At 35.8% G+C, this 14846-nt stretch overlaps 1 protein-coding gene across 3 annotated transcripts; it reads right to left on the bottom strand.

Annotated features, from left to right (window-relative positions):
• Positions 1–662: 662 nt before the first annotated feature.
• On the bottom strand, positions 663–7204 carry LOC106377085 (disease resistance protein RPP2A). Of its 3 annotated transcripts, none has more exons than XM_013817246.3 (10): positions 5540–7204; positions 4376–5453; positions 3981–4277; positions 3310–3887; positions 2718–3234; positions 1962–2627; positions 1484–1765; positions 1260–1389; positions 954–1095; positions 663–883 (listed from the first exon to the last, which is right to left on the bottom strand). In XM_013817246.3, exons 1-7 carry the CDS (start codon positions 6937–6939, stop codon positions 1589–1591), a joined length of 4713 nt encoding a protein of 1570 aa, XP_013672700.2. In that variant the 5' UTR covers positions 6940–7204; the 3' UTR covers positions 663–883; positions 954–1095; positions 1260–1389; positions 1484–1588. The 3 variants fall into 3 exon arrangements, with proteins under 3 accessions (XP_013672700.2, XP_048601474.1, XP_013672701.2); XM_048745517.1 differs by having other exon boundaries at positions 663–879; XM_013817247.3 differs by having other exon boundaries at positions 2718–3231; positions 5540–7203.
• Positions 7205–14846: the final 7642 nt, after the last annotated feature.

Below are 14846 nucleotides of genomic sequence, written 5' to 3'. Positions count from 1 at the left end.
TTTTTTTTAACTTATAAAGAAAGTTCTTAAAGAGTAACAAATAATAATCATTTAAAGATATGTTTTGTATTTTATATTAGGACCAACTTTGGAGTATGATTGTTAAAAAAATTATTACGTACCACAATGAACGTTTCCACCAAACACAAAATGTGATTGTTTCAACCGCAAAGTTATTAAGTACCATAATGAACAATCTTAGTTAAATTAATTTATGTGTCTGAGGGAAAGTTATATTATATGCAAAGTATCACAAGAGTTATTTGTTATATTAATGCTTAAATTATTTTAGGAAATTATTAAATACTTAGAAAAGACATACATTCCTTAAAAATAAATTCATTTAATTATTCAGTAGCATTTGATTGTAAATATTTAGCAAGTTTAATGGTTAATTTTAAAGTGTACTCCTGTTTTAGTAAGATAGATTAGTTAAATTAATTTATGTGTCTGAGGGAAAGTTATATTACATGCAAAATATCGCAAGAGTTATTTAGTTATATTAATGCTTAAATTATTTTAGGAAATTATTAAATATTTAGAAAATACATGCATTTCTTAAAAATAAAATCATTTAATTATTCAGTGACATTTGATTGTAAATATTTTGCAAATTTAATGGTTAATTTTAAAGTGTACTCCTGTTTTAATAAAATATAAGATAGATGAATACTTGGTTCTCCATTACCAATCATCAAATCCTTACAAATCTTGCTATGACTAATGAGTCTATGACAAAAGCTTTGCTATTTTTCCTTGTTCTGTATCAATGGTCTCGTCTCTCTAGCAGATGAACTATATCATTGTGGTGCTTCCACGTTACTCTAATATAATCCCCATTGACAAAACTAAAACTTCGGTAGCTTTTGTCCAACGAGCCTGCCTGTCAACAGTTATAACGTTAGAATTAAGACCAGGAATCAAGAACATCTCAATAGCTCTCATGCATTTACCTGTATTAAAACGATTCCCTGTCTAGTGATCAAATGTTGTTCCCTACACTTTTTAAGTTGTAATCGGTGTGAATCCGGATTATAAGACCGCGCGTCTTGGTGCTTAGATCCATCGCGCAGCAGAAACTGGACCAAGATGGACCTGCAAAACGAAGCTAGCTTGAAATCATCATTCATACCGGTAAAATCATCAGTTATTTGAGAAAGAAGAAGCAAATGGTGAAAACAGTTATTGAAGGGTCAGAAGCTATACGTGATACAAATACCTACTTATATGTATGTCACTGAAAGTGTCGGATGTTTTACCTTATAACGATTTGTCTCCAGACACACTCATTAATCGGCATCTCTTATATGGTCATTCCACATGCTCCACTGGATCCATGCAAGAAGCTGGACGTTTTGCACTACGTGCGGTATCACATTTGGCATGTACCTAGTTTATACATTTATATATATACAACTTTTCACCTGCAACTAGAGTTTATTTATAGTATAAGTACAAACCAACTCGGGTAAGATAAATTTACCTCTGCTATGCAAATAATGCTCGAGAGTTCAGATAAGCGAAAATGACTTGCACTGATTCTCCATTACCAAACATCAAAACTTCACAGCTCTTTCCGAGACAAAGCTTACTCCTCTTCCTGCTCTGTATCAATGGCGTCTTTACCAGAGGTTGCTTGGTTTGACTTAGACGCAGAGAGTCTTTTGGGTTTCTCAGTAAACACCCATGTAGGATGATCAAAAGAACAACTAGGACCCACTGCACAGTTTCCAGTGCGAACATACGATCTGCACAGACTTTTTACCTGTGAAAATAGTTGGAAAAGAATTAAGGAAAGAAATCACTCACATGAGTATCCTGCAGACTTCAGGTTAAAGTTCCTTGGACCAGTTTCAAAGTATGGTAGAGTTGAAGGAAAATAAAGTCTACAACTACTAGATTTTACTGGACAGAATATGAGGCCATGGGGCTCAATGAACTCTCAGGGACAGGGGTTTTACCTTAGAAAAGCTTTTGACTGTAGGGACGCTCATTTCTCGCTTCCTTTTTCTTAAGCTTAAAATAACAATTTCAATAACTCCCTTCAATCGACATCTCTTATATGGTGGTGCCACATGCTCCATGCTAGAAAGCCCCCCTGAATCCATGGAAGAAGAAGGACGTTTTGCGCTAAGAGTTGTATTACCTGTCGCATCGGTGATTAAGTAGACTCCACATCTCTTCACTGTGCAGCTATCACCTAGAAGCTGGTTCTCCGAATTGACAGGATGGAATTCAAAGGTCACTGAATCAGACAGGAAATCATGGTTAACAGCTTCTGCATGATGCATTTTCACACTCCCAAAAACAAACATATGATCCCTTTGAACGGTGATAGGTTCCTTTGGAGCCCAACAACGGAAAATTCTCTCTAATCTAGGTGAGAGGTCTGTTCTGGTCTTCCTGCATATACACTTGATGCCAAAACCAGCATTGTTGCTATAATTATCCCAAAATTCAACCACTACTGATAAAGCAAAGCCTGAAAGAGTCTTTAACATGCCGGGAGTAAGCTGTCTCCTTACAAAAGAACCAGCTTGAAAATTAAATGAGGATTGGTGGCCTGCAGAGGCAGGTATACAGATGCTGAATGCAGGAGCGTTGATGTGTTCCTGTTCTAGTGAAGCCTGAAAATATCATATATGCGAAAATTGAGTCTAAAAATGCATGTGAGAGAAAGAGGCAGAGAGAGATAAAAACAGAAATAGAGAGGATACCTGCAGAATCCTCTTGGCCATGCCTTTAACGCTATCAAGAGCTTTTCCTATATATTTTCTGACCACTTTTGGGGACAGATTAAAGCAATTACTGAATGTGAAGTGCCTTGGGAACTGCTCGAAACTCGTTGGAAATGATTTGAGAGACACACAGCCATGGGCGTTCAAGGTTACTAGACTTCTAGGAAGCTCAGGTAGCGATTTGAGGTTTTTGCAATGGCGCAAATTAAGGCTATGTAGGTTACGAAACTCCTTGATGCTTTTAGGAATCTGGCTGAAAGAGTTTCCACCAAGATCTAGTCTCATCACCGAAGCAAGCCAACATATATCTTCAGGTATATCCACCAGGTAAGCATTACAAAGGAACAACGATACTAGCGCATATAGCCTAGACGCCAATGAGTGTAAAATGGGTGAGGGGAACGGAATAACAGTGACCCATGTCCAGCTTTCTTGTGGTATTCCGTTGTTCGACAGACATTCAAATGCCGGTAAGAATTCTTCTAAAGCTTCTCTGCTGAATCAAGAACCATGAATATCTGATCTTAGTTGCAAATTATCCAAATTCAGAAGGGTTTCAGAGCCATCTAACCTTGATTCTTGAATAGCAGAGTGAAGGTTTATGGACACAGATTCTTCCATGGTTATCCTTGTGTTAGAACGTTGTGAATCTTGGAGAAATAATGCATCAAGAACTGGAAGGCTCTTCAGATTTGAACAGCCAGACAGCTTAAGTGTCATCATGGCTTTCAAGTTACTTATCCCCGGTGGCAGGTGCTGAAGACTTTCACAATTCTCCAGATCTAATGTAACAAGTCTAGTGAGATCCCCAATCGACGACGGCAGTTCTCTAATAGCAGCCCCAGCTAGATATAATTCTTTCAGGTTTAATGAGAAATCCTGAAGGTTCTCGAGCTCTGAGCAGCCAGATAGATTAAGAACCTCAAGAGATTTTAGATGAACAGTGGTAGGCATAACTCGCAAACGAGAACAGTTTCTCAGACTCAAGAAAGTAAGCTTGTGATGATGAAGAATAGATGAGTTAACCTTAACCAGACTCGTACATCCTTCGAGATCAATATGCTCAAGGTTCCTGGCCTTTGAAAGCCTTGGGAATTTAGTCAAGTGTTGAGAGTGACTCAGAATGATCCTCTTTAGCTTCTCAAGATTCTGATTACAGCACAAAAAAAACAAGATGATTCATCAAGTAAATGCTAACTACTTCATGTATGCAGCAGACTGTACCATAATGTCAAGACATACCTTTGTTCCTTTCCATACTTTTGTCAAGTTGCTATATGGCATGTTCAGTTCTACAAGATTTTTAGGGTTGAAGTTCCGAGGTAACGATCCAAGAGGATATTTTTCCCAGTGGAGTAGGCGTAGCTCATCAGGCAAAGAATGGAGGCCTTCAGGTAGACAAACCTTGCAATGATTTACAGAAGTTGGACAGTGGATCTTGAGCAATCTAAGTCTATACATCCTCGCAAATGCAGTAGAACTCAAATCAAATGTCAAGCCAGATGCATCCAGAAATATTCCCTCAACTGCTTCTGTTCCCTGAAAAAAATGGCAAACAGTTTTTTTTCTAAGAGAAGAAAGGAACCTCAATCTTAAGTTTAAATAGAACATATCATTACACATTTTCAAAGACTTACTGTATTATTTTTCAGGACACCAGCAATATCACTAGAATCCCACAATCTGCTACGGTTGCCTGGCTCTTCGTGTTCTTGACAAACAACAAATCGACCCGCGTCTTGGAAAATGTTGGGCATTTCTATCTTGTTACCTAAAAGGCTGATGAGAGACTCATCAATGAGACCATAGATTCCTAAATCTGTAGAAAAACCGCAATCATCAAGGATTTTCACCACACGATCTCTATCCTCCCCTCTGAAAAAACAAGCCAGGTCCAAAAATATGCTCTTCTCGTCACCATCTCGTCCATTAAAACTTATTTTAAATGCATCCAGAATTTTGACTGGAGGATGTTGACGCAGTCTTCTCAGATGTTGTTTCTGATCTTTCATAGATTGATTTTGAATAGACAAACCTAAGACTCGCAGAGCCAAAGGATTGCCACTAGCGTAGTCCACAAGCTCCGATGTCAACGACATTCTTCCTTTACAATTTTCTTTACTGGCAAACTTGCAACAAAGGTGAAGAGACTCGAGCTTGGATAGCTTCTCGATCTCGTAAATCACTTTGGCGTTACACTGTACAAGAACTTGCCTATTCCTAGATGTTAAGATGATTGTATGTCCACCAGAAAACCAGCCAAACCCTCCAACCAAAATTTCTGCATCTTTGGCACTACTCACACCATCAAGAACAATCAAAACCTTTTTACCCAGGAACCTATCCCTTGTGAATCTTAGTTTTGTATCACATGCGTCTACGAAAACTTTTTCTGCCCCAAATATTTTCGAGAAGAAATCATCACGCAAATAACTCAACCCTTTTGTTTGACACATTAGATGAAAGTCAGGCAGAAAGTAGCACACGTCATATCGCTCAGCTTGTGTTCTGAAAAATTCTCTCGTGATGGTAGTCTTCCCTATGCCAGCCATACCCCAAAGTCCAACAATCTGTGGGGATGAGGGTTGAGAACGATTCAGCAGAGACAATATACTTTCTAATGAAAGCCTCGTTCCTCTTAGCTTCATGTTGGTTTCGGAACTGAGTGGCAAACAGACATCTCTGACAATATTCTTGGCCAGAATAACCTCATCCCTGCACAAAGAAAACATCAGAATCAGAGACATATACCTCACCATACAAATATAAAAATCCTGCAAAAAAGAGAGAAATCAATTTACCCCTTCTTATACGCATATCCACTGATGGAAGTTAATTCGATCATAGCCGCCCTCCATTTCAGAACTTCGGAAGCCTTGACTGAATTCCTAAGTCGTATGAATGCTCTTCCAAAAGAGCCACTTTGGCCCCTGACGTCTGAAACACGTACTTTAAAAAACACAGGAACAAGGACAAGCTCGTTAGCTTTCAAATGATCCATGACTGCCACGAATCCATCCAGGCACTCTCTGAAATGAGCAAAGTTCATCGAGAAAATGATAATACCAACCCGGGATATGTGTAGCAGTTTCTGATTTTCAGTCACAGTGCCCTTTTTCATATCATATCTCAAAGGGGAAAAGCCACGGCGACACAACTCGTTGAAGATGTAGCTGATGAGGTATATCTCCTCGGAGACCTGGTTGTCACCACAATAAATGACTAATACAGGGTCAGACCCCGTAACGCTATGCTCAGACAATTTTGGCTGGAAAGGAGTTTCAACTCCCTTGAGTCTCTCTCTCATTTCTACCGTCTTGATGGATGCACCCGGTGATGTTGGATTTGGAAAAGACTCGTCACTCTTTCTGCAGCCAATGAAGAGCTTGCTGCTGTCCTTACGATCTCTTTGAAAGGAAACAAAGTCTCCAGCTTTAAGCTGCTTCTCCTCAACGTAGCTGCTCCAGCCTTGGGTAAATTCGCAGCATTGACTGACGTTAAGATATGAGAACCCAAACAACCATGTCTTGCCTTCCTCGTCCTCAAATCGAAGGAGGCTGTCGGTGCCTGCAACGACGGTGGCTAAGAGAAAGTATTCACCAGCGTCCTTGTTCGCCTTAACGGCTAGACGGTCTACGTTACTCACATCAATCGTTGTCAAACAAATCTCAAAGAGATCCTCCCTTACGTCATCGTGGTAATTGGGATTGAGATTCATCTCGCCATGTTCCTTCTCACTAGCTTTTTCACTCGCATGCTCCTTGAAGAACCTGCCCACACCACCAGTATTGTCCCGATCCAGTGAATCAACACCACTACTCAAAACATCGGCCTGAGGCTGAAACCTATTAACAATACCAGAGGAGGAACGCATCTTGCTAGCCTCCCACGCGTCAAAAGAAATCGCCAAATCGTCGGGACCAGAAACCCCAAGGGACTTGTAAATCCGATCCAATTCGCCATCGCCTCCTGCTGCGAGGAGGCGGAAACTAGTCCTATCAGGTAACGTCGCGAAAGAAGAAGTCGAGACTGAGAGATCTTCAGCGAAGGAACTAGAACACCGTTCTAGCCGGCGGCGGCTTATCCCACTCCGATTCAAAGATTTCTTCATACGGTCGAGGATTCTATCCATAAATCGCGGCGGGAGTGACGGCTCAAAATCGCGCAATCCCTGACGGCGGAGAGCGCGGAGTCTGTCCATTTCTGTGACGGAGAATCGTTTCTGCGTTTTCAAATTTCAAGTGGGAACAAGTTGAGTGCGAATCATAGTGTATATGACCCACTGTGAAGAGTTACTGTTCATAGTCAAATTTTCATCCACCGATTCCAAAACCTTATCCTTCAGTTTCTAACCATAGAGATACTTTTGCGTTTATCAGTTTCCGAGGGGCAGACACGCGCCATTCTGATAGGTTAGGAGTGCCTTTGGCTTTCGTATGCTGGCAAGGACGATCAAGAACAGAACAAGCGCACTGGTAAACTATGATTAACCGGTGTTCTTTCTACAATACTAAAAGCAAGATATAGAGAGGGGAGAAACTGTCCACGTAGGATTTTTAATTCGTACCAATCAGAGATTGACTTTATGCCACGTCACTTATCTCATGGGTCTGAACTGGGCCAAGATTCATGTATCTGAGTCGATGTGGCCCACTTCCATACAAATCTATCGTTTGGCAAAGCGTAACTCTCCAGACTCCACTTCATCTTCACCGTTTTTAGATCGAAAAGGTAGCTTTATGACTCCCATTGTTCTTAGCTTTATATAAACTCCTTTACAGAATCTCATTTACTACATCTACAAAATCCTTTCCTCTTCATGTCAACTATAAGCTATTCAATCGCCCACAAGCACATGCCTATAGGGTTTCCATTTCAATTAAAGCACAAACGGAACGTTTTCATCCGAGAGAGAACGCAGAACTTGGTGACCCTATCAAACCTATCCTTTGTTTCGTCTTCGAATCGATCTGATATTGTCATCCAAGTCGTGGATCTCAAGCCTATCCAATCTATATACGTAAGATTTTAACTTTTAACTCTACATCAGTGGTTGATCAAAAAAAAAAAAACTCTACATCAGTGTTTATTCTCCATTGATACCATTTCTGGGTTCAATAATTTCGTCAACATATTGGATTCTGGTTTCACCATCGTCTATGATTCCATGGTATAGATCTTGGTTTACATGTTCTTATTGTGTTTACAGGTTAGTGAGAATGATGGAAAGACGAAAGTTTCATGCTTGCACTTGCGGATGACTAAGATCACAACAATGACAAGTTAAAATCTGGAGAGCCGGAGCTGAGATCCTCTGATCCTCAAGGTGTGGATGCGGAGAAGCCTGTTGTTCTTACTGATGAGCCTTTGAGGGAGGCCTCTCCTGAAAGATGTTAACCCTGAAGTCGATGTATTGGCCACACCTACAGTTACAGGTTTGGTTTCTTCTCTTTCTGTCTTTATAAAGAAAGTTACCATTTCTAAATGTTTTGGTGTGTTTGTGGGTTTAGAGGAAGTGGTAGCGGATGGTGAGAAGTGGGGCCAAGAGTTGCAGAATCGTGAAAACATCCTTCCCTGGATAAGGTTCACATCTAACAATACCCTTCAAAACTAAATTTGCTAAGCCCCAAGATCGAGATCATACATTGGAGTTGTCAAGAACATGTAAGCTGATACATATGGATGTATATTCTGCTTGGGTCCAAGTTCTTCTTCCCAATGTGTTGTATGTTTAAAATGATTTCACTACTACCTCTAGGATCATCTTCGATCCTGAGATATTGTGCAGCATGTGAAACCAGAGGAAGGGAACCAATATAATGGTATTTGGTTCTAACTTTTTTGCTTCATCATTTTTTATTCTGGTAAAGAGTTACATTGAGTTTATGTTCATCTGTTTTTTTTTCTGGTAAAGAGTTACATTGAGTTTATGTTTCACTAAGCTGAACATTTAAAACTCCTTTTCAGGTGGTTATATTACAGATGAATGAACAAGACGGCATCCTGATCTCATGTCTTTACCCTTGGAAGACGAGAATAAAATTCTCTCTAGGATGGATTACAAAGGCAAGAGAAATGTAATCGACCTATATGCAGGTATATTGAGATTGTGATTCTTCATGCTCTTTCACAAAAAAAAATAATAACTTTTTGGACATTCTATGAAACTGTTTTACAATTGTATATGTTTTTTGATACGCACCCACTTTTTGGACATGCTATTTCACAAAAAAAAAAAATAACTCTTTGGATATTCTCAATAGTGGTGAGATCTTAAATTAAATTATTCAGGGGAGGATCAGGAAACTTTCATATAGGTATTGATTCCTAACTTGAATTTAGCTTATCATTAAACCATCTATAATTGAGTAGCACATGAGTCCATCCTTATGCAATACCTTAGTATTGGCGTTGCAGTTGCTTTTTTCACCATCTATAAACATGAACATATTGAGTCATCCTTTGTTTACTGAAATTACTTGAGACTATAGCCATAACAAGTCCATTTATCTAAAGTAGCTAACTCTTTTTGTAGCTAAGTTTTTTCATGGTCACTATTAACAGGAGATCGTAAAAGTATAAAAGTGTCAAAATCTGCTTGGCACATCTATTTGTGGTTTAATGTTGTGGAGAGCTTGCGTTCACAAAAACACTCTTCAAAGGAGGATGAAGACAAAGAGGCTATGAAGACGAGCACACGACCCTTTTGAATCCTCACCACTAAATTGTCCGTTGTTGTTTTCGTTGTCTTAAATGGAAGATTTAAAAAAAAAACCATTATGTCAAAATAAAGTTAAAATAAATTTCTCAAAAAAGTAAGTTAAAATCAGTATAAAATGACCAACAAAAAGTACATACAATAAATTAATTTAATATCTAGGTTAGTGGTTTGAAATTAACATATATTATTTTAATTAAATATTAAAATATAATAAAATTCCATTATTATTTAGTAAGATATTAGAAAAATATCCAAATCATTTAAAACAAAATGGAAATAAATTTCTAAAGATCAAATTAAAACTATTCAAAAGGTACTAAATTGATATTTAAAATGATATTATGTAAATCAACATACAAATTTAACTACCACAAAGAGACAAATTAAATCTTAAAAGTTATAAAATTCTTAAAAATCATATCTGCCAATATAACATAGAAATCAGCATAAATTTATTTTTTATTAAAAATTATAAGATGAAAAATTATGAATTTAATTAGTTATCTATAGCTTTTGATTACGCTCAGTAATTCGCATTACAAATATTTTTTAATTGTTACCTCTAGGCTATCAATATACTGTTAGATTTGTTCATCATTTATTTATATTGTTTGACAAAACAAGTTTGTGTAAAAATTAGTTTAGGTTAGAGAATTACCAGTCGGTTCATTTTGAGAAGTCTTTACAATTTTTGAATTTTTTTAATTTGCTTCTCGCTATTCCAAATCCATCTTAAGTTATTTAATAACAAATTTTAGAATAATGGAAATATGTTTCAACTTTAACATACAAATAATCTTGCATGGTTATAATTTTTTTAGCCAATACCAATGCCTGATATATCAGCATATCTGTAATTTAATCTATCCTAAATATTTTTATGTTGTATTTAAACATGAAATCATTAATATGGAATCTCCTAAAAGTTTCACATTTTTAAAATAAATAATTTATTATTTGTTATTTGCAAAATAATAAATATCAATGAAATTTTAACACATAAAATGATTACACGTTTATGAAAATATATGTATTTATATGAAATGAATTTATTTACCTATTCTTCAATATGATAATTTGAAAAAACCATTCAGATGATTCATAAACAAATATATGATATACATAAAATAATAAAATATGAATATTTTATTAAATATAAATTATATTAATTTTAATAAAGTTTTAAATTTAAATATGGTTACATATAAAATATATATTAAATAGAAATTAGTGATATTCCTAACAAAGAAAATTATATTTCTTCAAACCCTTTCACTCTAATTTATCAAATCTTATATAAAAATGATATAATATAAACCCAAAATAAACTTAATTTATTTTAAAGCTTATAACTTAATTTATTTTAAACTCTAATGTTTGAATTATATTTAACATTAAAATTATAGATATTTAATGGACAAATAAACCGCGCGTAGCACGGTAAAATCTCTAGTTAAGCTAAAAACTCCATCCTATAGTTATCACCAGTGTTCATTTTAGTTATTTTTTATCATAATTTAAAATTAAAGTAAATTAGTGTTTTTACACATTTTATAAACATGAATAATATTGAGGCAAATCGTTTGGAAATTGTTTTACAGAATTACTGTTGTTTTTAAAATAGACGTGCTGATATATGTTTGTAAGTATTTTATGTCAAGTTTATTTTTGCATTTTATATAGTACTAGATCTTTTTCCGCGCTTCGCGCGGATTATTTATTATAAAGTTTTTTTCTTTTATTTGATTCTCATTTATTTAAATAATTCTTCATTGATCAAGCTAATACATAGAAAAATATTCACAACAGTAAAGAAGATGAAAATAGCTTGTGCTTTTTCCTTTGTTAATGACGCTGGTTTTCTATGTTGTCTTGGTTTTCTATGTTGTCTTCTTGATTCCTATATAATCAGTTTTTTATTAAGTGTAATAGATTTATTTTACTTTTTTTGAACCAAGTAATAGATTTATTGTTCATATGAAATTATTCATGTCGTTATACTGAAGTAATAGAAGACTTACGTATAACTTTATGTGTTTTACATTTTGTTTTTATATAATCTTTAGTTTTTTGGGTTTTTTTTTCTTTCTCTTCTTTGAGCATCATCCAAGATTAATATGGTTCTTCCTGTTAATATATTTAGTAATTTTAAGCATTTTTCTTATTTAATTGCATCATCCAAGATTAATATGGTTCTTCCTGTTGATTATTGTGTGAAAACATATATGGTCTCCGACGTCTCTTGTCGATCAAAATACAAATTTATGTGTGTTTATTTGTAGTATTTGCACATATATATGTGCCTGCTATTATACAATATGATACAAATTAACATGCAACTCGATTGAAGTGATTTGATTCTGAGGATGACCTTCATCCAAGATTATTTTGTATGCAATCACATGTTTGAAATATTGGTATTTTTAAATTGAAGGAAGCTAATGCTCTTGGTATGATAGTGTTGTACGATCCACTTCAAAGTACAAAGTCCACTGACTTAGTCTCCAAAGAGTAGATTTTTTTTTTTTTTTTTTTATTTTATTTTTTATTTTTTTTTTTGAACACAGTCTCCAAAGAGTAGATAAATATTAGTAATTCAAAGGAAAATATGAAGAGATTAGATTGATAAACCAACCAGTTACATACTTCAACCCATTTAATAGAAAAAGAGCGATTTTTATTTAGAAGGGAATTATTCTGAAGCATAGTCTCATGCTATTTAGATAAAGGACCCTTATAAGCAAAAAGAATTGAAAAAAACATTCCATTTGTTCCATATTTAAACATCTTTCTCCATACCCGACACCTCGTCGCTCCCCGACCAACCCTTTTGTTCCATATCCGAATACAATTTCCTTACTTCTAATTTCTCTTACATCGGTCCATAGCATCTTCTTGATTCTGTGACAAACCCTGGTAGCTTCTCTTCCTCACCCCACTCAACAAATCCAAAAACAGTTTCTTGAGAACCACGTAACAGCATTATGATACTTGAATGAGCTAAATCAAGATCTCTGACGTAAGCGGAGTAGTACCTGGTGCATTTCTTGGCATTTGTGTTGAGCTTTCTCTTTCTGGCTCACTGTGTATCCAACCACCATATCAGCAGCCGCTGCTGATTTATTTTTAACCAACTCCACATTCTTAGAGCCACCTTATGCCCTGCATACCCCACTGCACCTTCCACCGTCCCTGCAATCGAGTTTGTCCCTTGCACTGTCTACCCAACCACATCTGTTTTATGAGTAGCCACTTCGGCGTAATGAGCAGCTTCTGCCACCATCATCAGACGATTCCTTGCTCATTTTCATTGCTTCACATATTTCTTAAACAATTGTAGCCTTTCGCTTATCCCGTTTTCTTCTCTTTCTCCGTTAAATACTCATAATTCCTCTGAGCTTTCTTAGCTGCAATGTCTTTAGCTTCAAGAGGTTTGTGTAGCGTGTAGTTTTTTTGCTCTTGTACCCTGTTCAGTCTTCTTTTAATTAGCCCCACAAACATTTTAAGTTACAATTTTTTTTTTTTTGATGAAATTTAAGTTAAGATTAACATATAGAGATATCTTTGCAGCCATCTATACTAATGGTACAAAATTAAAAGAAAGCTCTTTCTTATGCAATGATGTGTAATAGCTCAAAACCACTAACCTTTCTCTTTCATCCTAACCTCTGGCACTGATTTTTCAGATCCCTCAACTTCCTTTGGATATTTCTTCTATGAATCTCATAGTCAAACTTGTGATTTTCAGCCTTGGCAACATGAGGTTATTTCTCCTCACTTATTGTGAAACACAAGTATTATACTTCGTTATGACAACTGAGATGATAAGTTAATAACACAACTATGGGTAATTGTTGAGAGAACATACCCCATTTGTCAAGAATTTCCACTTATCTCCACCAGCTTTTGCAACTTGTATGTCCATACAAATAATAGAAAACCAACAAAAAATACATTACAATCAAATTAAAAAGAGGAATAAGGGCAACAGATTTATAGGTTCATCTAACCATCTAACCTGTAATAGATTTCGCAGTAGCCAGAGGAAGAACTTTTTTAAATAAAAAAATTTAACCCATGGAAACTACTGAACACAGAATAAAAGAAGAATTTGCAGGCGATTATTACATGAAAAAGAAGAAGGCCCCGACTGGCCTTTTTGGTTTGTTTGGATCAGTTGCAGCCGCTTTGCTACATCCTGCTCACCTCGGTGGCTCCTTGGTCACATAGATAATCCACCTGGAGAGATCGAAATGCAGTATGGAGAGGAATTTGAAAATGTAGCCAGGTACAGATCAAAAATCGCATACATAGAAGAGAGATCTAGAAGGACACTGAAAATGAAAACAAATATTATTCGGCTCAGAAACAAACTATCAACATGTATAAAACAAATATTCACAAAACGGACCGGGGAACACAACATTGAGAGGAATTAGAGATAAAATCATAGAAAAAAATCAAACAAAACTACCTTGCGAAAGATTGTCGAACAAAAAAGGGAGCAAAAGGATAAATGTATGAGATCTTGGCCTAATGAAGAAGCATTAGTCAAGAGTTGCAAACTGATGAAGGTACCTTCTTGGTGAATGAGAGAACCGTAAAAGAGCTATATATAAAGTTTTTAGGTGTGAGAATTGGAAGAGTTGATTAGCTTTGTGTTAATACAATAATGGTTGGGTCTTTATGAGTGATAGTGGTGGAAATGAGGCGCTACGCAGGTGAATCGGTGGAGAAGATAACATGGTGATTTATGATTGATTTTCCAATGAGAAGGAAGAAGAAGTCGAATGGGTCGAGAGTGGGGGCGATATTTTGTCAAAAATTAGGCAGGAGTTTGGGCTTATAGAAATAATGACGTGGACAAAAACAGAGGATTACTTAAAAATGAAGCTAACATGTCAATTATTTACTGGTTGATTTTTTAGTCCAACGTGGACAGTCTAAAAAGAGCTCATGTGCCCCTTTTAGTATTGTAATATTATTTTCTCATGTCTATTTTTGGGTCATTATTCTACATTTCCTCTTTTTCAGTGATGCTCTATTTGCTTTTGCATTTTTAATGAGAGAAACTACAAAAACTATATAAGAATAACAAAATCAAAAATCTTTTCTGAAGCAAAAGTAAAGAAAAATATTTCACCACGTTTTTTAAGATTTTAAGTACACAAAAAAAAAAAAAAAAAAAATAAGTACACAAAAATATGGAAGACTAACTGGCTGAGGTTAGGTCTTCATCTAAATAATAGACATGGTTCTTCTCGTTTCCATTATCACCTGAATCTCTTACTCTTAGACCCATTTGTTGCTTTCTAATTATCACTGACATTTTTTTTTCTTCTTAGTGCTTCTCAAGTTTTTAGGGTTCTGTAAGTGTGATTTAAAGT

The sequence above is a fragment of the Brassica napus genome, chromosome C1 (assembly GCF_020379485.1).
Source record: "Brassica napus cultivar Da-Ae chromosome C1, Da-Ae, whole genome shotgun sequence".
In the NCBI taxonomy this organism is placed as follows: domain Eukaryota; kingdom Viridiplantae; phylum Streptophyta; class Magnoliopsida; order Brassicales; family Brassicaceae; genus Brassica; species Brassica napus.
Note: the sequence above shows the minus strand (reverse complement) of the source record. Positions and strands in the feature narration are given on the sequence as shown.

Excerpts from the sequence above, each read along its gene's own strand:
- LOC106377085 (XM_013817246.3), bottom strand. The coding sequence starts at position 6,939 with ATGGACAGACTCCGCGCTCTCCGCCGTCAGGGATTGCGCGATTTTGAG. Across the intron at positions 4,278-4,375 it reads GTGTCCTGAAAAATAATACA|GGAACAGAAGCAGTTGAGGG; the intron begins GTAAGTCTTTGA and ends CATTTTTTTCAG. Across the intron at positions 3,888-3,980 it reads AAGTATGGAAAGGAACAAAG|AATCTTGAGAAGCTAAAGAG; the intron begins GTATGTCTTGAC and ends TGCTGTAATCAG.